The following is a 22,032-nucleotide window of genomic DNA, read 5'->3' on the forward strand; positions in this document are numbered from 1 at the left end:
AGTTAATTACTGTACTTGGCTCTCAGACCTGCCAGGTGTTCCAGGTCTGGGAGCACCAGCCACAGGCGCAGCCCCAGGGCCCTGTGGCTGGAGGTGGGGGCGGGGGGAAGGGAACAGGTCGGCGGAGACCGCCGGGGTCGGGAGGACCTGGGTGCTCCGCTCCGTGTCCAGCCGGCTCTCCGTGTTGGGCAAACCACTAACCCTCTCGGGCTCCTTTCTCGTACCTGTCAAAGGACTGGACTCAGTGGCCTGCTGGCTCTAAAATGAGGAATCGAGACTTGTAGAGGGTCTGGAAGGTGAGAGTCGGACCCTTGGGGGAGGTTTGCAGAGCAGAAGGGCCTCCCTCTTGGCTCCAGCAGGTCGAGAGCGGGGATCTGCTCTGTGGGCCCCATGGACGGGGGCGTGGGCTCCTCCCTGAGAGCAGAGAGCACAGGCTGGAGGGGGCTTTCAGCAACCCCCGTGCACCCACACCAGCTGCGTAGGGTAGGGAAATGCCAGCCTGGGTCTCCGTCTCCCGGCCACCACCAGCAGCGCTCCCCCTGTTGGGTCACTCGAGTTACTCCCTGTCCCCTGGCTGGCCACGGGGTCGTTGCTGTGCACGCACCTGCCACACTGTCACCCCCGAGTGGGCGTGACTTCGGCCTCTCCTTGACTGGACCCTGTGCTGTGCTCTCCCTGCCTCCTGAGTGGCTTTCTACACGACTCCCTGGCTCCTGGACCACTCCACAGCCAAACGCTCCTCAAAAGATAGTTGGGAGCCTTCCCAACCAGTTTGGGAGTCCCCTTTGGGAATCGAACCGGCGACCTTCCTTTCGCTGCTGCTTGGGAGAACACCCAGCCAACTGAGCCGCACCGGTCAGGGCAGGGCGTTCACGTCTTCCCCACGCCTCCCCCTGTGCCCGGCACTCTGGGTTCAGTAAGGTCTTTTTTGTTTGAAAAGGGGCACTGTGTGTGTTTATCACCCACTTCAATTTTTCATCCTCCCGTACCCCTACTTTCCACTGAAGGCGCGTTTTAAACTGGCCGTGCTTCGGTCCCTGGTCCCGCCAGCCTGGGTCCCAGCGCTCCGGCACCGCCCGCTGCCTTTACGCCCCTGCCCGCTCCCTGTGCCCTCAAGTTGCAAACGTTTGCTCCCCGAAGTGGCCCTTCCCCCGCCCCCAATCTACCCCTCCGTCTCTGTGGAGGGTGGTTTCATTCCAGCATCCACATGTTTATTTTGAGGATTCTAATCCTTTCCCCATTCAAAACATCTAAGCCCAAATTCCCTTCCAGGAAGACTGGCCTGGGGGGGCCAACAGTGAGCACCCCTGCTGGGAGGGGTGGAGCCTGGGAACCTGCCTGCGAGACGTGGAGTTCAGGCTAGGTTCTGTCAGGCCGCGCTGCCTCCCTCCAGCCGGTCTGTGGTCCTCTTACCCGGTGGGTGAGTGTTGGTCCCCACATGGCTGCCCTGGCCCTTGACCACTTTACCTGACCTTTACCTGACCTCTAAAAGTGACTTTTGTTCGAGCGTCTGAGAAGGGGGCTTGTACACGGAGGGCAGATACCGCTGCCTGAGGCTCCTTCTAACCTGCCTACCAGGTCTCACTGGAATTCTCGTCCCCAGTGACGCCCAGCCTCACAGTTGTTCATAGACCCTAAAGCGCACCTGGCCCAAAGTGTCTCGGACCCTTTCTCACCTGGTAACAGATCGGAGAGGGCCCCACCCCGCCACAGACTTGGGGTCATTAGCCATGACTTCCCGGTTCTTGCTCATCCTGACCACTTTTCTGTCTGCTCGCTGTCTGGAACTTTCTTGTAATCCATCCCCTTGGGCTTGGCTTTCCTTCCCTGAAGAAGGACAGTGTCATTTTTATGCCTGGAGAGCTCGTGGTGTCCTCCATCTTCCAGTTTTGTTTTTTAAACGAGACCGCTACAGAGAACTACAAACAACAACACGACAGATGCCCGTGTACTTTCCACCCGAGTTTCGTAAGTGTTAACATTTTATTATCGGGTCAAAGTGTTAATCCAGGAAGGAATATTACAGATGGAGGATGGAGGCGTAGGTACACACAGCTCGCCTCCTCGCACAACCACGGCAAAGTCACAACTAAATGATAGAACAACCATCCCTCAGAACCGTCAGGAAATGGAGCTGAATGGAAGTCAGACAACTAAGGAATCAAACCACATCCATCCACGTGGGGCGGAGGGGCGGAGACATGGAAACACGGAAGCAGCAGGTCCCGAACCCCCATGTGGTGGGTGGTACAAACAATAGGGCCATCTCACTGTCTCGGGAGCAAGGAATCCCAGCCCCACACTAGACGACCCAGCCCAGGGCTCCAGTGCCAGGAAGAGAAGTCCCCATGACTAATGGCTGGAAAGACCAGTGGGGATTGTGTTGGCAGAAGCTGCCGTAGGATTCTCAGGCATCTCCTCTTAAAGGGCCTCCCACCACACACCAACTTACTCAGACTCACCCCGTCAGAGGTCCAGCACCGAGGCGTCAGCTGCAGGGGCGCCAGTGGCACCCAGGGAGGAACGGAAGTGTCTGGCATCAGGGTGAGAGAGCTAGGGGACAGCTCCCTCCCAGACAGATCTGCAGACAGTGGCCATTGTCCCTTTCCTGAACCCTCCCTGTCACAGAGCCACAGTGCGGTGGCACCATAGCTCAGGCTCCATCAACCTGGCTCACAGGGTAAGCCCCACCCTGACGATCACCGAAGGGCCCACCCCACCCAACTTATGGGCCCACCCAAGCTGGTAACAGAGGCTTTTCCACACGAAGGGCTGGGCTAGGCGCAGGCTTCAGACCTTCCGAAATCCGCTCTAACAAGCAACAGCTGAGCCCGGCCCCTGACCCTCCCCTTGAGTGGCCCCAGGCCCGGCACAAGCAGTCGCCACCTGCAGATCGCTCTGGAACGCCGGTTCAATTCCCAGTCAGGGCACAAACCTGTGTCGTGGCCCAAGTGCCCGGCTGGGGGCTTGCGAGAGGCAACCGGTTGATGTGTCTCTCACACATTGATGTAAAGAAAAAGAAAAAAAAAACAAGTACAAATTGGTAGTTACAGAATAGACAGGGGAATGTTAAGAGCAAGTCTAGGAAATGGAGTAGCCAAACAACTTATACACATGACCCACGGACATGAACAAAGGAGGGGTGGGTCACTGGAGGGAGTGACGGTGGAGGGGGGAACCAAGGGCGCAAAGTTGGGGCAACTGTAATAGCACGAGCAACTAAATGATGAGAAAATATCACAGGTGGTTCGGAGACCTGTCTCATTCATTTCCCAGGCCCTTCCCTTCCTTCCCCAGAGGCAGCCAGCCGTTCAGATGAATTCAGTGGGTGGCCTTCCCGTCTATGTGTTTACACTTTTACTACAGACTATAATCACGTTTTGCGTCTTTAACTCTCTGTAAGTGATGTATCGCAGGACTGTAACTTGCTTTTTGCTCATCATTGGGTTCCAGGTCTTATCTTGACACCCGAGCCCAGCACTGTCCCAGACACTGAAAATACAGTGGGATAACACGAACTCCCTTCCTCATGGAGTGTCAGCCAGCGGGTGGCGGGAGGCGTATGGGGTATGAAGGGACCACAGTTCATTTAGCCGTTCCCATCAGTGGGCGGCCCCCATTTACAAGCCACGCTGCAGAGGGTATCTCTGCATGTCTCCTTGCGCACATGCCCACAGTTTGCAAACTTACTTAAAGGGCCAGAAAGCACGTTTTCTAGGCTTGTGAACCGCATGGAGGCGGGAGACAGCATAGGGAGGACTCCGAGACTGTGCCGCTGTTACTAACCAGCAGCCAGCACCCTAGGGGCCAGAAATTACATTTTGCACTTAGGTAGCACGAATAGTAAACCAAGGCAGCGAGGGGGAGGGAGGCGAGCCTCACCCACTGACTCAGCAGCCCTGAGCCAGGTGTTCCAGCACCACAAGGAACACCGTGGTAGCAGGGAAGGAGGGAGCCCGTGAAATTCTATGTAATTGCCCAAAGAAGAGCCCATAAATACTTACGGGTAATTGCCCCGACTTTAATTAACTGCCTCCTGTCACATATCTGTTTTACAAGAAGATGAACAAATGGGGTCTGGAGCAAAATAAGGATTTGGGCTAACACACCCCCCACACATACCTAAGTTGGGGCTGTAATGTCCTCCCCGCACTGGGAAAGCTGGCACCACCTTTACCTGTCAATCACTATGTAACTTTTTTACTCCCAGCCAGCCATCTGTATAAGTCCTCAGAACAAAGAACTCACTCTCTGGCTACCCGGCCTCAGGCCACCCCGGGGCTTGCCACCCCAGCCTAGGACGGCCCTTACTTTCGCCACCCTGCTTTGCCCTGAACCTATGCCTTTCACCCCCTCACCTTAGCTAGGCCCGTTCTCCTCCGTGGGGACGGATCACTAATGGACTCTGATGGCATGCTAACAGATTTGCTGACCTGTGATTCTTCACAGGCATCAGCAAGGAGAACCAGGTCTCTCCCATCAACAATATGGTCTGTCCCAATTACTCACTTCCGTCCCTCTTAAAAATGACTATAAACAATATGTCAACTAATTATTTGGGAACCCTGGGATTTGAATTTCATGTGATTTCCATGTTACGAAATATTCTTTTGATTCTTTTCCCAACCACTTCAAAATGGAAAACCCATTCTTAACTCAGGATGTACATATCTTGGCCCACTGGCCAAGTTCGCAACAAAAATGTTACTCCAGCGTCTGCACAAAGATGCTCCGAGCCCAGTGCCAGATGCAAACAGGAAATGTGAGGGGAAGTTGCTGACCAGCGCTGGACATTGAGAAATACCTGGGAAAGCCTCTCAGAGCTGCCAACTGGAGGTCTCTGGAGCCAGACCCTTGGCCCAGCTCGGCCTGTGTGCGTCGTGGACCATGACAAGATCTCGCTCTCCCCCCCCTCCCCTGAGCTGGGCAGGAGTCCGGACTGAGCCGTCTTCCTGGAAGTACAGCTGCCTGAACAGGAGGGTCATGGAGTGGCAGCCACAGCGGCTCTGCCGCCGCCGACTGTGACCTTGGGCAAGGCCCCTCGCTCCGCTGAGGTCACCCCTTGTCTGTAACAAGAATAATCCACGCCCCACTGCTTGGCTGAACAGAATGAAATGACAAATGTGTCCCAGAAGGTGCCTGGCATAGAATTCCAGCTAACATTCAGATTTTCTCCCTGCGGGACGGGTGCCGGACACTTCCTGGGACGGCAGCCCCTCGAGGAAGCAGCTACTCCCTCCTTGTCTCAGACCGTTAGCACGCTCTCTCCTCCCGGTGAGCTGAAAACTGGCCGGCTGGGGTCTCTACTCCCTGTCCCCCTCCCAGCCCTTGAGACCACGCGATGATCCCCTGCTTCTCTACCCCAGCGAAACAGCCCATTTTCTTCAAATATGGTGTCGACTCCTTTTGCCATTCTGGCTACCTGGGTTAGAATTAACATGTTTTTATGAACCGGACATCCGACACACTTGGATTGCAGGTGAAGAGCCAGCCCGACCTAGTCAGGAGCGAGGGAGGCCAGACACGGGTTAAGAGAGTCCACAGTTAAGACTTCACGGCTTTGGCCCAGGGCAGACCTGGGTTCTGCTGCTTGGCAAGTCACTTAAGTTTTCTGAGGTCAGATCTGTCTCCTGTAAAAGGGGAAATGGTTCTAGCCCCCTCCTCATAGGCTTATTAAAAGGAGGGCATTTGATAACGTAGAGATTGCTCGCTCGGCACAACGTCTACGGCAGGCTGAGTTCTCTGGGGGTTTTCAGGGGCATGTTTGTTCATGTGGGTCTCCTGGCTCCCCCGTTGTTAACCCCAGCCCTGTGGTGGGCCAAAGCTGGGTTCCATCAGTGCAAGGTGGCAACGTAGGCATTTTGCCTGAAAGTGGAGGGGGCAGGGGTGGCCAGTGCCTCCTCCTGCAGGCAGGACAGGGGACCAGAGGCAGGATGGGAAGATCAGCAGGTGGAGACCCTACCAGCCATGACCACCAGGGGGCACCCCTGCCCCAGAGATGGGCCCTCCCAAAGCGCCACACCCTCTTAAGTAAAGATGCCTCTGTTCCCCGGCGCGGTCCAGAGTAAACAGGGCAGAAAATGACAGCCTTGGGTGTGATTGGTCAGAGCACTCTGGGCCCGGCACACGGCCTGTGGAAAGCTCTCTGGCCCCAGGCAGAGGCCGGGGGTGTAATTCTGGCTCTGTGACCTTTGACCCTGGACAAGGCACTCCCCTCCCTGGCCCAGTCCCAGGGTTGGAACAGACTCCCAGGCTTCTTCCAGTGCCCACACGGCATGGTGGCAGGGTCCCAGGCCGGGGGGCATGGTGTAAGGTCCCAAGCCAGGGCAGTTTCTTCTTCTTCGCCACCCCCAGATCTTCTTCCCCTCAGGGCAGCACGCACACGCTGGCTGGCAGTGAACCTGGCCTGGGCAGCTGCGTGTCCAAGCGCCCAACCCCACGGCCAGGGACACTGTCTGGGGAGGGGGGTTGTGCGAGGAGGAGCAAGGGCAAGGGCAGGTGAACCAAGAGCCCCCAAGGGCCTTGCTTCACTCGACAGACATCCGGTTTCCTCTGGTCTCTGCCAGGATTCCAGGGGCTTAAGGGGATGAGTCACAGAGGGGATTGGGGAGTTCCCAGCTAACCACTTCTGGACAGGAGTCTGGGATGATCGCCACCCAAGCGTGGGGCGGGGGTAGGAGGCAAGACCCTAATGTCCCCATCCCGAGCCCCTGGCCCTTCAGCAGAGGACTCGGGGAGACAGCCTCCTGAGAGTCTGGGGAGTAGGAATGGGGGCAACTAGCTTCTTCTGTCTCAGAATTGGGGGGCAGGCGGCAGGTGGCTTGATCACCCCCAGGGAAAGGGGCGAAGGGAGCTGCCCCACAGCTCTGCCAAGGGATGGAGGGCTGGCTGCCTGGAGGTCTGCCTCTCCTCCCCAAGCCATCTGACCCGGCTCCAGCCTCCAAGGCTGTTATCAGCGGCTCAGCCTTTGTTCTGAGGTTCCGTTCAAACACCCTGGGGCAAATCAGGCCTGGGTGGGGCTAAGGGGAGGAAGAGAGTTTGAGGGGGACACGACGTCAAAGAAGAATCAGAGATTCCACAATTTCACAAAACTTTCGCAAACAGCTTTTTGTCTCAACCCGCTCCCCCCGAATTGTCCTGGACAACAAATTTGCATAAATCCTAGGAAGTTATTACTAAGCCTTAGTCTCAGTACCAGGTAATTTCCTCCCGGGGCCTCCATGGGCTTATGTATAAAGGCCCTGCAGAGCTGGCCCCTGACAGAACCCCGAGCCTGCAGACCTACCCAGACCCTGCTGAGCCTGCTAACCAGAGAGCCCCATGAAGCTGATGGGTGAGTGTCCCTGCCCAGGACCCAGGAGCTGGCTGCCCGCCCAGGGCATGGGATGGAAGCTAGAGTGGTCAAGTAGCTAGGGGTCCCTAAGCCCCCCAGAACGGGACACAGGTGGGAGCAGAGAGCATGTCTCCTGAGCCCCCCGGTCTGTTCCCAGCCCTGCAGCTGCTGCTCTGGTACAGTGCACTTTGGGCTGTGCAAGAAGCCACTCCCCTGCGCCCTGCCAGCAACCTGCCCCAGAGCTTCCTGCTCAAGTGCTTGGAGCAAGTGAGGAAGGTCCAGGCTGATGTTGTGGTCGTGCAGGAGAGGCTGGTGAGTGACAGGGGCTGGCAGAAAGGCAGGGAGGGGGCAGGGATGCTGCTGAGAGGGTGCGGAGGAAAGAGGACCCAGAAGGGAGCGCTGAGGGAGAAGGGCAGTGTGGAGGAGTCATCAGGAAGGAGCGTGGGAGAGGGGAGGCACGGGGGGATGGAAGAAGGCAGGTGAGGAGCAGAGGAGCCCTGAAAGGCTGGGGAGAAGCTGAGGGAAGAGAACCTCTGGGGGACAGTGCTGGGAGGGAATGGGGCTGAGGGGCCTGGCAGGACCCGGAGGTGGGGGCAGACCCCAGAGAGATGGGGAGGACGGGCTGGCCCTGTCGTGTCCCCGGCACTCAGCATCCTTCTCGTCCGCAGTGTGACACCCACAAGCTGTGCCACCCTGAGGAGCTGGTGCTGCTCAGGCACTTCCTGGGCATCCCGCAGGCTCCCCTGAGCAGCTGCTCCAGCCAGGCCCTGCAGCTGGTGAGTGAGTGGCGGGGAGGGACACGGAGGGATCATCTGGGGGGACTCACCCCTCACCCCCAGGCTCCCAGCTGAGGCCGGAGGGGCGCGTCACAGGCAGCACCCCCTGACTCTCCTGCTCCCTCTCCCCCAGACGGGCTGCCTGAAACAGCTGCACGATGGCTTCTCCCTCTACCAGGGCCTCCTGCAGGCCCTGGCAGGAATCTCCCCCGAGGTGGCACCCACCTTGGACACGCTGCAGCTGGACATCACGGACTTTGCCACCAACATCCGGCAGCAGGTGAGCCTGGAGTGGGAGAGGCCCATTAAGGGTCCGGCCCAAGCTGGCCCCTACAGGTCATGCTGGAAGCCTAGGGGGTCCTGCAAGTTCTTTAGGGGTTAGTGGGAGCACTGGGTGTCGGGCTGCATTAGGGAGCTACCACCCATCCCAGGACCCTCCTGCTGCTGGCCCTCCCACACTCCCCCTAGTTGAGGGCAGGAGCTGGATCACTGGACCTTGAAACACACCTGGGTTCAGGTCCCGGTTCCGCTGTTAACCACCGCAACCACGCCCACCACGTGACCTTCCACAGCTCATCAGCCCTTTGCATTGCCTCTCCTGTGGTGACCACGCCCACTGGGCGGGGCCTCATTGCGGATCCTGTCTTTCCTCCGCAGATGGAAGACCTGAGCATGGCCCCTGCGCTGCAGGCCACCCCGGGCCCCTCACCCATCTTCACCTCGGCCTTCCAGCGCCGGGCAGGGGGGGTCCTCGTGGCCGCCAACCTGCAGAGCTTCCTGGAGGTGGCCTACCGCGCCCTGCGCCACCTTGCCGAGTCCTGAGCATCCTAGGACTCGGCATCCAATTATTTATCTCTATTTAATATTTATGTTTATTTAAACCTAATATTTAAAGACAGGGAAGAGTGGAAAGGAATCCCAGACTCCTGGGTCCGTCCCTCCACCTCCCGGCGTCACTCTCCTGCCGTGGCAGAGAGAAAGCCCCTGTCTTCCTGTCCTCTGGACGGGGAGGTGGATAGGTAAATACCAAGTATTAGTTCCTACAACCATGGTGGGCACTGGAAGAGCTGCAGTGAACCCCCAACCCCGAGGGCCCCCAACGTGGGGCCCTTGGCAGCATCTGGAAATCTCCCGAGTGGGAGATGAGACAGTCTGTTTAATATTTAAACAGCAGTGTTCCCAGGCTGGGTCCTCGCACCCGCCCCAGCTCTGGCCGCAGCTGGGCCTGTGACTGCCAGCTTGGCCGGGCCTTGCTTCCCCTCACGTGCCCCTGCCCCCCACGGGCCTGCAGCCCAGCACAGGCAGCCAGAGCTGGGAGGCGAGACCCTGGAGTCCCACAGAAAAATCGTTGGGAACACTAATTTTTCTCAATATTTGGGGGGGCACATTTTGACACCCGTGGGGTATCTCTTCTTTTTCTGGATGCACTGTGCCTCCCGCCCCGCCCCACAGGGTCAGCACTCTGACTCCTTGCAGGGCTGGGCAGAGGGAGTCAGTCTGCGTGTGGGTGGGGGCGGGGAATGTGGGTGGGAAGAGCTGAGGGGGGATTATGTAGTGGGTGTGTGAGGGAAGCTCAGTCGCTCACTCTCTGCCTCGCCCCCACTTTCTATTGTAGCCAAACTCCATGTTAATAAAGTATTTGCCTCCAGCACATGTCTTTCCTCCTTCTTGAGTCCAGCGGGTGCCTGGCCAGGTGTTGGGGGGCAGGGAGGTGAATGGCGGTCAAGGGCCAAAGGCGGGGAGAGGAGGTGCGGGGAGCAAGGGCGCACTCCTCCGCCCCTGTTGATCTGGCTCCTACTCTGCACAGACGCTGGGCTGGTGCTCGGGACACTGCAGTGCACTGGGTGGGCGTGGTCCCACCCTCACAGGCCAGGGAGACAGGAGGTGCGTGGGACACTGGTGCGGGCCGGGGAGACAGGAGGCGCGTGGGACACTGGTGCGGGGACAGCAGGGTGTGGGGCTGGGCGAGAGCCGTGACAGCCCAGATGCGGTGCGTGTCCGAGCAGGCTGGTGAGTCTGGGGTCTCCCGTGAATTGCAGCCCACCCGGGCTCACCAGTGCCCACAAAGGCGGAATTTAGATGTGACTCGTGCAGATGAGGAAGCCGAGTCCAGGCAACAACTGGAGCCGGAACTCGAATTCCAGGCTCTGCCTCGGACCGGCAGGGAGTGGCCTCGTGCCAGCCAGCCTGTCTCAGCTGGGGCTGAACAGGCTGAGCTCACAGCGCGGGTCGGGGAGACCCCGAGATGGAGGGGCTGCTTCCCACCACAGGCCTGGGGTGTGCCTCCATGCGCTCAGCTCACGGTGCCTCCGCCAGACCCGGGGCAGTCCAGACAGCCAAGGAGTCCCCAGCTCCCCCTCCCTAGGCTTCCCCACTCTCATCACTTCCCAGGTCCCCACTGCACGAGGCTCCTTGGAAAGCAGGGTCTGGCCCAGCCAGGCCGGACCTCCCAGCTGTGTGGCCCAGGGTCTTTCGCCCTCTCGGGTCAGCCCCGAGAAAGCGGGGCGTGGGGATGTGTGGAGCAGGCCGTGGGGGTGGGACAGAGCCCCTGCCACGCACTCCACCAGTGTCCTCCTGGGGCAGATGGACTCAGGCTCATCAGACTGGGTGGGGCTGGGCTGGGCTGGGAGCATCAGACAGGACACGCTCCCCCAGCGCCAGCGGGCCCTTTAGCCAAAACCTCACACTTTGCAGCGTGAGTCTGACTTTGGGATGGGCGTAGGCAGCAGGCCAGCGGTGACTCACTGCCCCCCAGCGTGAGTCCGAGGGAGGGAAGCTGCTCCCACTGCCCCCCCTCCACCCAACTGAGTGCACCAGCACGGGCGGGCGAGGCCAGCCCCTCTCCACACACTGCCCCTCCCGCCTCCAGCCCAGGAGGAGCCTGGCCCAGGGCCACAGCAGCAAAGGGGGCTGCAAGCAGAAGACCCCGTTCCCAGCCGTCACAGAGGCCCCAACACCACTTACAAAGGAGTCCACGAGGACCTTTATTAACAAGTGAGCTGAGGTGGACTTCCCTCTTGCGTAATGAAAAAACTTTTAATGTACATATACACACATATACACGCTCCGCACCCATGCAGCTCCTCGGGGTGCCAGGAGGACGGTGGCGTGCTGACGCCGGCCTGAGCTGAGGGACCAGGCTGCTCCCGCTATTCAGGCAGTGGCAGCGGGAGAGGAAGTTACAACAGGAGGAGTGGGGAGACATCCTAACGGCCAGCAGCCAGGGACCGGAGAAGGACCTGGAGACTAACAAGGGCTCTTACATCATGGGTGTGAGCAACAATGCCTCATCTGTCCCCACTGCTCCTTTCGAGGAACCCGGGGCCGGGGCCCTCCCATCGGGGCCCCTCAGAGGGCGGCGATGGCTTTGGCAGCCACCTGGCGGCCCAGAGGCAGGCTGAGGTCCGTGATGGCCAATACCACCTTGGGGCTGGACATGGCCGACACCTTCACCAGTTCTGACACCTGCCACAGACAGAGACAGACAGACAGCTGAGCACTGAGGCTACCTTGTGGAGGGCACGGCGTCTTGGGAGGAAGGAGGCCCCACCCCACCCTGAGGACTCGCCACTGGACCCCCATGAGCTGCAAGGCGGGCCAGCCCCCGCCCCGGACGGCAGGCGGCACTCACGGTGGTGAAGGGCATGAACTGCAGGATGCTGCCGCGGCTGCCCTGCTCCAGGCAGTCCACGCACTCCTCCATGAACCACTGCACGAACTGCGTGTGCGGGCCGGCGGTCCGCGAGCCCAGGATGGAGGAGATGAGCAGGAACAGGTTGGCTGTGCGGGGCGGGGCGGGGCGGAACAGGAAGGGCTCCATGAGAAAGGAGGTCATGGGAACAGGTCAGACTCTGGGAGGAGGAGGGGCTGAGAAGGCAAGAGAAAGCAGTGCTAAGAGTGCCCCCCAAAGTGGGGGTGACAAAAAGGAAACATAAAAGGAAAATTGGGGGCGAGTCAGAAGAGACTGTACATTCCTTGGGGGAGGCCCCAGCAAGCCGGGGAGACGGGGACAGGTGGAGGAATGCGGCAGCGGGGGCGGGGGCACCAAGAGGCCCCCCTCCAGCTGACGGGGGCTGAGCCCTGTTCCAGGAGCGGGGTGGGGGGACTCACCCAGGACGCGGTTCAGTGGGTCCCGCATGTTGACCGTGTGGAGCTGGGAGGCCGACAAGGAGCTGCTCATGGACCGGTCGGCTGTGGGGTGAATGGAGGGGACACAGTGGGGAAGGCCTACCTGGTCCAAACCTCCTTCCCCGGGGAAGCCCTCCCCCTCCAGGTGTGCAGGGCCCACCCCGAGGAGGTCCCGGGAGCCAGAGTCCCAGAGGGCCCAAGTGCAGGGATCCCCGTAAGGAGATGAGACGGAAGAGCGCATCGGTGAGCATCGCCGGGCACCGGGCGCCCATCTGGGAGCTGTGCAGACAGGGACTAGGCTGCTTAACCCTCACGCCCCCATTTCACAGACAAAGAAACCAAGGTTCGGACGTGCCAGGTAACTAGCCAACGGTCACTGGGTTTATAGGTGGCGGACCCAGCATCTGTCCCCTGCCCACGCGCAGAGCTGGTTCCCTAGTCCCTAAAAGAAATTTCCGGGCTCAGGAGAAATCTCTAGAAACAGGAAAACTTCAATGCCGCAGGAGCCCTTGGCAGGGAGAGGTAACGACGTCTGGGGCAGGCTGGGGGGGAGGGGTGCCCTCCAGACAGGAAGAGAGGGGAGCAGCCCCAAGTCCCGGCCCAGGCCTGCGCCACACCTCGGGGCCTGCCTCGGGGGAAGGAAGGTCAGAGCGGGTGAGTCAACGGTGCAGACTGTGCCCAGGACGGTGAACTCACTCGGGGAGCATGTCATTCCTTCCACCTTGTGGTAAGGGGAGGGGAAGGGCAGCACCGTGCCCCTAGGACTGCACCTGGGCTGACTTTAACCCTCAGAAGAGACCTTCAGCAGCTCCTGGTCCCCGGGAAAAGCGGGGCTGCAGGCAGAGCAGCAGCCCACAGGGGACAAAACGGGGCCCACCGGCCCACCCTCCCTGACCAGCCTGCGGAGAAGCCCGCCGCTGGGGACCGGTGCAGAGCAGTCCAGGCAGGAGCGACTTCCCCGAAAGGGAAGGGGCCGCCCAGCCCCTCCTCACACACTCACTGGGACTGGACAGGATGGTGGCATCCTCCTCGTTGGAGCTCAGGAGCCGCATCAGCTTTGAGGGCTGCATGTCGTCCAAGGGGAAGAGGCTGATGTAATCCTGGGGGGCGGGAAACTCACTGTTACCGGGCAGGAGGTCTGGAGCTCAGGTCATCAGAGTGGGAGACGGCCAGGCCCCACAGGCCCTGGTCAGCGTCCCCAGGGGGGCGCCTTCACCCCTCCGACAATCCCGGTACGAGCCGCTCACGCTCACCGCTGCAGACGTGCGGCCACCAGGCTGCCCCGGGCAGGGGTTGTGTCTGCCTGCCTTGGCCCAGGAGGACGCCTCCCAGCCAGAAGAGGCTCGGGAACGTCTGCTAGACGTGAACAAGCGAGCGGAGGAGTCCCCTACCTCGATGTCTTCACGGTGTCTCTTCTTTTGGCGGGAGGACGCCTGCCCCTTGTGGGAAGAATAGGAGCTCAGGGCACACCAGACGGCCAGCCTGGCAGAGGGTTCCAGGAAAAGAGGTGAAATCAGGGGGACCCCAAAGGGGGGGTTCCGTGCGCTTGGTGATTGGGCCCCACCTGGCAGTTCCTCCCCACGGCCTGGGCCCCGGGGGGCCCGGGGAAGGGCGCCTGACTCAGGGCTCGGGGACCTGAGGCTCTGCAGACTCCTACTTGGCGAGAGCGGTGCCGGGGGGATCCATGAGGCTGTGCCACTTGGAGGAGTCGGTGAGCAGCCCAGGCAGGATGTGGCCCAGCAGCACCAGCGCCACCTGCTGCATGTCCAGGGAGAAGATGGAGTAGAGCAGCTCCACGGCCCGCAGCGTGTGCTCCTTGCGCGTCTCCTTCAGCAGCTCCTGAGCGGGCGGGGGCGGGGCATTCAGGCGCTGAGGCCTGGTCTGGGGCTCTGACGCCCTGCAGCTCCAGGTGGCTCCCTGGGGAGGGGCGCAGGGAGCCCAGGCTGCTGCCCCACCCCTCCCTCTGCCTCAGAGCCTCTGGTCCCCTCCGAGTCCCGAGGGGAGGACCAGCATGTCCGAAGCCTCTCAGAGAGGCGCTGGGTGTTGGGCAGTGAGAGGTGGGACCAAGTTGGGTCCTGTCTGGCATTTCCTCAGGCGTCTCCCGGAGTCTGAGGACGCCCACCACACCCCATGGCCCCCCGAGCCTGCCCACGGCCCCCCCACCCCAAGCACCTTAATCAGGTTGTTGCAGAACCAGTAGACGCCTCCCATGTGCAGCAGGGTGTCAAAGATGTGGATGGAGCGACTGTCCACCCACCCCTTCTCCAGCACCTTGGCAAATATGTCCGTCAGCACCTCCTTGATGGGCCGCTTGGGGGGCAGCAGGTTCCAGTAGGGCATCGTGTCCATGCCCGTGGACGGGAACTTGATCTGCGTGGCCGTCTGCTGCAGCACGTCAGCACACATGTGCTCCAGGATGGAGCTCATGATCACCACCCTGGGGGAGGGGAGAAGACCTGAGGCCTGGGCAGCACGGGGTTCAAGGGCTAGGATAGGGAGGGGAGGAAATACCCAGGCCAGACTTTTCCCAGGGCTTGGGTTACGGAAATACTCCTGGGGAATTAACCCAGTTCTACGCTAAGGGAGGGGACAGGAGGAAGTTGCAAACCCCTAGCAGACCTGACCCTGCCAGTCCCGCTCTTGGCAGGACTCTCGCCTGCTGGGCACAGAGCCTACGGGGGGCAGGGGGTGCTCGCCTGCCCCAGGTACTCCGGCAACACACTCCTGTTCCCTCTGTCTCCAACTCGCCCCACCCCCAGGCCCGCCGTGCCAACACTCTCACACAAATAAGAACAATCACTTCCCTCTGGGCTGAGTGCTGAGGGGGTCCCCGCCCAGGCCTGGCCTCCTCCCAAAGTAAACTGCTCCTTCCAGGACAGGGGCCCCAGGGCTGCCCCGCAGGGCCCTTCCCGGCCCTCGGCAGCTGGGCAAGTACGAGTGTACACCCAGGAATTTTCTCACGAAGGGCCTGGGGCTGTGAGTGTGGACCTGGGCTGAGAGCTCATGGTTCCTGGAATGCGCGGCGGCTCTGGGAAAGTCGCCACGACTCTCGACTCTCGGAGCCACTTTTCCCACCTGCGCGGGGGCAGCCACGCCCAGCCCCAGCACCCCGCCGTGCCCCACCCAGACGGGGGTCCGCGTGCCCAGACTGGGCTGCGCGAGAGCGCCCACTCCGTTACTTGTGGGCAGAGGGCGAGGAGGGAGGAAAGAGAGAAAGGAGGCAAGGGCACACGGGGAGGTTCCATCGGCCCTCCCCAGCCTCGTTGCAGCCTGGTCCCCCATGTCTCCCTCCTAGGGCACCCTGAGGGCCGCCGTGGATGCCACCACTCACAGCACGTCCACGGGCTCCTGCCCACACCCGTGGCAGCACCATTCACAGCAGCCAGGACGCGCTAGGCACCCAAGGGTCTATCGGCCGATAAATGGATACACAAAATATGATACGGACATGTAACAGAATATGATTTAGCCTTAAAAAAGAAGGAAATTCTGACATGTTCTGGGATGCGGCTGAGCCTTGGAGACCTTTTGCTAAGGGAAACACAGCGGTCACGAAAGGACCGGTGCTGTGCGAGCCCACGCACGTGGGCACCTGGAGAGGTGAGGCCCACAGAGACGGGAGGTGGAGGGAATGGCGGGCACAGGCGGCAGGGGTGTGGGGAGAAGGGCGAGCCGTGACTTAATGGGCGCAGAGTTCGCAGGGGGAAAGCTCCCGACGCCTGTTTCATGACGATGTGAACAGAGGTTAACACTCCTGAACTACACACCTAAAATGGTTAAGATGGTAGATTTTGTTATGTATGTGTATTTTTTACCATAATTTAAAAAAAAAAAAAAAGAAAGAAAAGCTTATTGGGCGCATGAATGAATCAACGCCGCTGAATCCGACACAGCCGAAACCACCAGGCCGGTCCTCTAAGCCCTCGAACAGCCATGGCAGAAGAGCGTCATAGAAGACAGCCAGGAGGAGGGCAAGGGGAGTGGGCGGGCTCCAGGCCTGCGAAGCCCACGGACGGGGCCACGGCTTCTAGACAGTGACGCGGCAAAGGCGACCACTCTGCTCCTCTGGCAAGCCAGCTCTCCAGAGCGCGGCCTCCCCCACCCCGGGGGCAGGAGTCCCAGCCATCTGGGGTCTGGACTCTGGGACAGGCCAGCGCTGGGTGAGACGCACACTGAAATGCTGCTGAATCAGTGAGTGAACGTGTGAGTAAGACCATGAGTGAGCAAGGAAGTGAGTGAGCAAGTGAGCGGCGCGTTTGGCAGTGTGAGAGACAGGGTTACCGGTTACTGGAGGGGCTGACTTCTCACGACAGAGCTTGGAGTCCCTGAGGGGCGGGGCGACTGACCTCTCGTTGTAGAACTGCAGGGTGTTCTCGCTGTACAGGGGCCCTGCCAGCTGGCGGATCATCTGCAGCGACTTCTCCCGCTCGTCCAGCCCCAGCATCCGCACGTGGGCCACGAGCCAGGCCACGGCGCACACCGCCAGGCTGCACACCTTCCCCTTGATGTTGTCGGTGATTTTCTGCGAGGGGACAAAGGGTGGTGGGGTCACCACCTTTCCTTCCCCGCTAGGGGTCTCCCCAGTCTTTGTGGGCCACTGAGTGCCGCAGGGGGGGCCCTGGGCCCCACATGCCACACCTCTTCTCACCACACATCTGACTCCCCAAAATCAGCCGGGCGGGCGGGGTGGAGAGCATTCTGATTACCAGGAAGATTGACACCCAAACATGGGCTCCTGGATTGAGGGTCCTTTTCTTCTCACGAAACACACCCATCTATCAAAGCCTGGCTCTGTGTCCCAGGGAAGAGAGAAGGCTCCTAGAGAAGTGGGGTTACCTGGATGGACTCGAAGGCCAGCACCCCATTCTCCCAGGCATTGAGGATTTCCAGGATGGCGGCTGAAATGCTGAGACAGGCTTCGTGCCAGTTCATCTGCCTGCAAGAGGGTGGGGGCAGAAGAAGAACCGTCACAGGGCGACGAGGGGGCTGAGGGCGAGGGGCTGGGCACGGCCCCCACTGCCACCCCTGGAGCGGGCCACTGACACCAGCTTCATCTCCGAGGAGTTGTTGAGCAGGGCCACGAGGGACTCCACTTTGGTGGAGTCCGGCCAGAAGCAGGGGTGGTCCGGGTTCAGGATTTTGCCCTCCTCGGGCATGCACGTCTGGATCCAGGTCTCAAAGAAGGGCACCTCCGCCCCTGCGCTCGACTCAGACAGAATCACCTGGGAAAGGCGGGGAGAGTCACCGGCCAAGTGGGGAGGGCACAACGCCCCGCCCCCACATCTCCCTTTCCCTCCTAAACAATCAGGGACACACTGGCTAAAGGAGAAAGATTAGGGCCGTGCTGCCACCTGCTGGTCGGGGACGTGGCACTGATGGACCTGGGACGTGACCAGGAGGGCATCCAGGAGCTTCTCCTGGTGGGCGCCCGATTTCTGCAGCCAGCAGAACTAAGGGGTGTGGGTGACTGGCAGGGAGTAAGGCGTGACCAGGGGGACAGACACTGGTCATTTCCCTCCCCTTCTCCCCGCCTACTTGGTGCCCTGACCCTGCCGGCCGCTCTCGCTCACCTCCGAGCCGTAGGTCTGGGCCACGTGGCACAGCATGAGGAAGGAGATGTCGAAGAGCAGGGCCCGCACGGAGGCGGGTTTGGCTGCGGACAAGGACAAGGCTGACCCTGCAGTCTGGGCCAGGCCGTAGCCCGGGGCCAGGGTTCATATCAGGGAAGGTCAGGGATCAAGTGTCTCCTTCAAAGCTCTGAGGCTCAGAATCCTTTTCTTGAGTCTCAATTGAAACATCATCCCTTCCTTGGAATCAAAGACCCCTGACACACTCCCTCCCCCGAAACCCAACCAAACCCTAAGGGGGCGGCAGAGAGGCAAAGGGGTGGTTGTAGAAGAACCCTTCTCCCGGGATTACCCTGTTTCGAGCCTCCCCCAAGGCTTCATGGGCCATCCCTCCGGGGAGGAGGCAGCCTCCCGGGACGCACAGAGGCATCCTCTGGCCTCTCGAGCTCTCCCTCCACACCCGCCTTCCAGCGCCACCCAGGCCTGCGGGTGCGCGGGGCACACTTACTGCTTTCCTCGCTGCCGTGTGTCGTGAACTCATTCAGGCTGTGGAGGGAACGGAGACAGGTCGCGTCAGGCACGGCAGGGGGCAGAGTGAAAACGGGGGTTGGGGACTCCCCCCACTCGGAGAGACGGTCACTGGAGTCCAACTACAGGTCAAACTTAAAATGAACACCATTGCTACAGAGAAAGGAGCTTTGTTTTTAAAAGATTTCCCAGGCCTAGAGAAGGGCTTACTGACTAGAGCAACGTTCTGTATTTTAAATGCTAGGTTAACCCAAAAAAAGTCAATAGCATTCGAGAGCCCCTGGTTGATGACGGGGTGCATGTGAATCCCTCCGCGCCAACTGTTCGACACCGCGTCACCGCCTCCAGCTCCTCCGCTGCATCCTGGGCTGCAGACAAAAGAGGCTCCACGTCCCCAGAGACGGGCCTTCCTCCAGGGTCTGCAGCTGGAGGGGAGGCTCTGCCTGGGCCTGAGCGCCCCTGGGGAGACCCAGATCCCAGGCCCTCGCCCCTCCCTATCGCATCCTGCAGGCTCGACCCCCTGCCCCCCACCCCGCCCCCCGTCAGAAGCTCAGCCTGCCTTACTTGATGAACTTCCGGGCGAAGGACTTGAGCTTCCCAGTGGCAGCGGCTGCAGCCAGCAACAAATCCAGACTCTTCCCAGACAGCATGTGGCCCAGGACCCCCAGCAGCCCCTCCGGGGACTTGGAGTGGTCTGCATCCATCGTCTGCGGACACGACAGGAAAACAAGTCCTGAGGAACCCCGACGACCCCCCAGACACAGCCTGGCCACAGTCTCTCTCGCTGCACGTATGCCATGACCGGCACCTCGGTCTACGTCCTTCTGACTCCAGTCTGGAAAACCGTTCCCAACCCTGTCTTCCCTCTCCACGCTGTCCCTGGTGACGGACTCGGGGCAACAGCGCTGGGGCTGGGGCAGCGAGGGCACGGCCGTGCGGTCCCTGCTGCTTCTGCGAGAGACAAGCTGAGGGAAAGCACCTACCACGGCGCCCGCTTGCGAGATGCCCAGTAAACACTAGTTTCCAATGCCAGCTTCCCTTGCCTTCCCCGTTTCTCTCCTTTCAAAGTAGCTGTGTCTAAAAGCCAGGAGGGGGGGAGGTCTATGGCCTCTGATTATTTCCGAGAAGGAGAGGGAAGGCTGGGAAGAGGGAAGAGATGACCCTGGGGGCACGGGAAAGGCGCAAGCACCTTGAGGATGTTGGTGACGGTGGGCTCTGCGCGGAGGATCAGCCCAGGATTGGGCTGGATGTTGGCGTTTTCCCCGGATTTCTGCTGAGGTGCGTGCTCCCGGTCTGCTGCACTGTGGCCGTGACCAGTCGGCCGAGGAAGAGAACAGTGACAGAGGTAAGTTCATGACACGCTCCCCAGGCCAGCCCCAGAAGCACAGGAAAACTTTCGGTGTCACAGCGACATTTATGAAAGTGTATCCAGTACTCCAACAGCTTCAGTTTGTCGCTGGGCATCACATCTAATTTGAAAGTTCATTTAAGACTTAGGAGGGCCCTGGCTGGTGTGGCCCTGTGGATTGAGTGCTGGCTTGCAAACCAAAAGGTTGCAGGTTCGAGTCCCAGTCAGGGCATATGCCTGGGTAGAGGGCCAGGCCCCAAGTTGGGGGCGTGCGAGAGGCAACTGCACATTGATGTTTCTCTTGCACAAAGATGATTCTCCCCCTCTCTTTCTCCCTCCTTCCTCACCCCTCTAAAAACAAATAAATAAAATCTTTATAAAAAAAAAACCCTTCACTTAAAAAATAAAAGACTCAGGAGGAAGATTAAGGACTTTGATCACAAAGGAGGCCGAGGGTGAAAGCATGGCACCTAAGAGGGCAGAACCCTAGTCTGCAGAAGCCAGTGCCTCCTGCTCCTGGCGAACACAGGCCCAAACTCTGGACAGGAGGGGAAAAGGTAGCCAGCAGCCCAGTCCGGACACGAGAGAGCGAGGGCGAAGGGGGCCTGGACCGACCCGAGGGAGCTCACACTTACCGCTTGGCCATGAGGTTGTTCACGCTGGCCTCAGACAGAAGGCCCTGCTTCCTGCACTCTTGAAGGAGGAAGTCTGTAAAGTCACAGCTGTGAGGGGAGAAGACGGTGAGGGACTGGGCACAGAGCAGGGGTGCCTGAGGGGCAGCAGCAATGGGTCCCAGCCGGGCATCCCCCCTCCTTTTGGACAAAGAACACCTGCAGTGCCAGAGGGAAGGCAGAGGGTAGAGGGTAGGGGGCTCGGGCACTGGGCAACTACGGGGCCTGCTGTCTCCTGCTCCCGCCAAGGGGAGCGAACAATGAGACAGTCCTTCGAGGCTTATCCGACACAGGAGGGCAGCAGAAGAGCCCGGGGCACCTTCCAGCAGAGGGAAGCAGGGGGTTCATACTTGCAGCGCTGGTCAGCTTTGTCCAGCAAGGGTGTGAGCTTCAGCAGGAACTCAAAAGCACAATTGACATCCTCGGTAAAGTCCTACAAAGAGCCAGAGAGGGCCGTCCGGCTTCTAGGTCTTCCTCCCTGCCACAGCCTGCGATGCAGGAACCCAGGGACGCCATTCGGTACAAAAGCCTGCAAGCCCACATGCCCACCCACTGGCTTCCAGGCCCTGGGATGGGAGAAGGGCGGGGCGTCACCACACTCGGCCGTCCTGGCCCCCGATCATCAGGCAACCTTGCCTCCTGAGAGGCCTGGCGGCCTTCTGTCTGGAGACTAGCTGCGTGCGTGCGTGTGTGTAATGCACACACATGCGCAGGTGCACTCCCGCTTCCCTTCCCCCAGGCACAAGAAGGCACTTCTGCACAGTCAGGCGCCCTCCCCTGCCCTTGCTTCTCCAGGGCGGAAACAAGGACCCACCTATTCCCCTGCTCCCTCCATCTCATTTCTTCTGCTCACCTACCCTGTCCCCGTGAGAGTACTTCTTCAGTTTCACCAGAACCTGTGGAATCTAGGGGATGAGATGGGGGGGGGGGGGGGGACAGAAAGCACAAGCTCTTCTCTTTCACCCAGGACTAGAGGCATCCTCTCTAGCCCCCTGCTCCGGACAGAGAGACAGGAACACTCCTGCCTGAAAGCGAGCATTCCTGGGACCAAATCAGAAAGCTGACAGGTACCCACGGGCCTGGTGCTGTCAGCCTCCAAGTCACAGGGACCCCCCCACCCCCCACTGCTGGCTCAACGGGGAGGTGCCATCATCCGCAAAGGTGGAACTCCTGCTTCAGGGACCCGGGCCCACTGCCCTACACAGTCAGGTTACAGACTGATCCAAGCAGCACCTGTGCGCTAAGAAACAGCAGAGGCCTGCCAACCGAGCTAAATATGGCCCTGGGACTTTCAGAGAAAATAATCGATGGGAACTTGTGCTGGGGGATCTGGCAGCCTGGGCGTGATGCCAGCGGGAAAAACACAGGGCAAAGGTCCAGAGTGTCGCTGCTTTTCCCAAGCACCATTCCTAAACTGGCTGTCCTACTGCCCCACGCCCCAGGTACCTTGAGGAAGGTAAAAGCTGTCCACTTGAGCTCCTCCGTACCCTCGGGAGACTCAATGAGCCCCACAAGGCAAGCTTTCCAGATCTCCAGGACAAACAGCGGGGTGGGGATATGCTGCAGGAACACACAAAGGCGGGGCGTTACAGTGGCCCATGTCCCCCTTCACCTACTGCGGCCCCCGGGGATCGGGCTGGGTCAGGGACTGCGCAACAACACAGGAGTGTGAGGCCCAGGG

The 22,032-nt window shown here is 60.2% G+C and overlaps 2 protein-coding genes and 1 non-coding gene across 8 annotated transcripts in view; 1 reads left to right on the forward strand and 2 right to left on the reverse strand.

Moving 5' to 3' along the window:
• The first annotated feature begins 7,237 nt into the window (after positions 1–7,237).
• Positions 7,238–9,536, forward strand: CSF3 (colony stimulating factor 3). The gene is made up of 5 exons (XM_028521435.2): positions 7,238–7,333; positions 7,491–7,645; positions 8,002–8,109; positions 8,243–8,389; positions 8,767–9,536. The coding sequence occupies exons 1-5, from the start codon at positions 7,321–7,323 to the stop codon at positions 8,929–8,931; spliced, it is 588 nt and encodes a 195-aa protein (XP_028377236.1). The 5' UTR covers positions 7,238–7,320; the 3' UTR covers positions 8,932–9,536.
• Positions 9,537–11,133: 1,597 nt separating this feature from the next.
• Positions 11,134–22,032, reverse strand: part of MED24 (mediator complex subunit 24) — a 30,814-nt gene continuing 19,915 nt past the window's right edge. For all 6 annotated transcript variants that reach the window (XM_036034417.1, XM_036034415.1, XM_028519295.2 and 3 more), the window contains 18 exons: positions 21,798–21,911; positions 21,209–21,256; positions 20,702–20,784; positions 20,316–20,402; positions 19,522–19,633; positions 18,897–19,039; positions 18,313–18,350; positions 17,808–17,890; positions 17,281–17,459; positions 17,074–17,173; positions 16,584–16,759; positions 14,410–14,674; positions 13,895–14,076; positions 13,629–13,719; positions 13,238–13,337; positions 12,220–12,300; positions 11,741–11,889; positions 11,134–11,574 (listed from right to left, as the gene is read on the reverse strand). In XM_036034417.1, the coding sequence (XP_035890310.1) occupies positions 11,458–11,574; positions 11,741–11,889; positions 12,220–12,300; positions 13,238–13,337; positions 13,629–13,719; positions 13,895–14,076; positions 14,410–14,674; positions 16,584–16,759; positions 17,074–17,173; positions 17,281–17,459; positions 17,808–17,890; positions 18,313–18,350; positions 18,897–19,039; positions 19,522–19,633; positions 20,316–20,402; positions 20,702–20,784; positions 21,209–21,256; positions 21,798–21,911 (2,148 nt within the window). In that variant the 3' untranslated portion in view covers positions 11,134–11,457. The remainder of the gene's footprint in view (positions 11,575–11,740; positions 11,890–12,219; positions 12,301–13,237; positions 13,338–13,628; positions 13,720–13,894; positions 14,077–14,409; positions 14,675–16,583; positions 16,760–17,073; positions 17,174–17,280; positions 17,460–17,807; positions 17,891–18,312; positions 18,351–18,896; positions 19,040–19,521; positions 19,634–20,315; positions 20,403–20,701; positions 20,785–21,208; positions 21,257–21,797; positions 21,912–22,032) is intronic.
• Positions 17,951–18,054, reverse strand: LOC114504447. The gene has a single exon (XR_003685213.1). It is a non-coding gene; the product is annotated as a small nucleolar RNA SNORD124 (small nucleolar RNA).

This window comes from Phyllostomus discolor, chromosome 8, assembly GCF_004126475.2.
Source record: "Phyllostomus discolor isolate MPI-MPIP mPhyDis1 chromosome 8, mPhyDis1.pri.v3, whole genome shotgun sequence".
Classification (NCBI taxonomy): domain Eukaryota; kingdom Metazoa; phylum Chordata; class Mammalia; order Chiroptera; family Phyllostomidae; genus Phyllostomus; species Phyllostomus discolor.

What these genes read in the sequence shown, in the direction of transcription:
- CSF3 (XM_028521435.2), top strand. An exon ending in TGGTCGTGCAGGAGAGGCTG is followed by an intron (nt 7,646 to 8,001) that starts GTGAGTGACAGG and finishes TCTCGTCCGCAG; the next exon opens with TGTGACACCCACAAGCTGTG. An exon ending in CCACCAACATCCGGCAGCAG is followed by an intron (nt 8,390 to 8,766) that starts GTGAGCCTGGAG and finishes TTTCCTCCGCAG; the next exon opens with ATGGAAGACCTGAGCATGGC.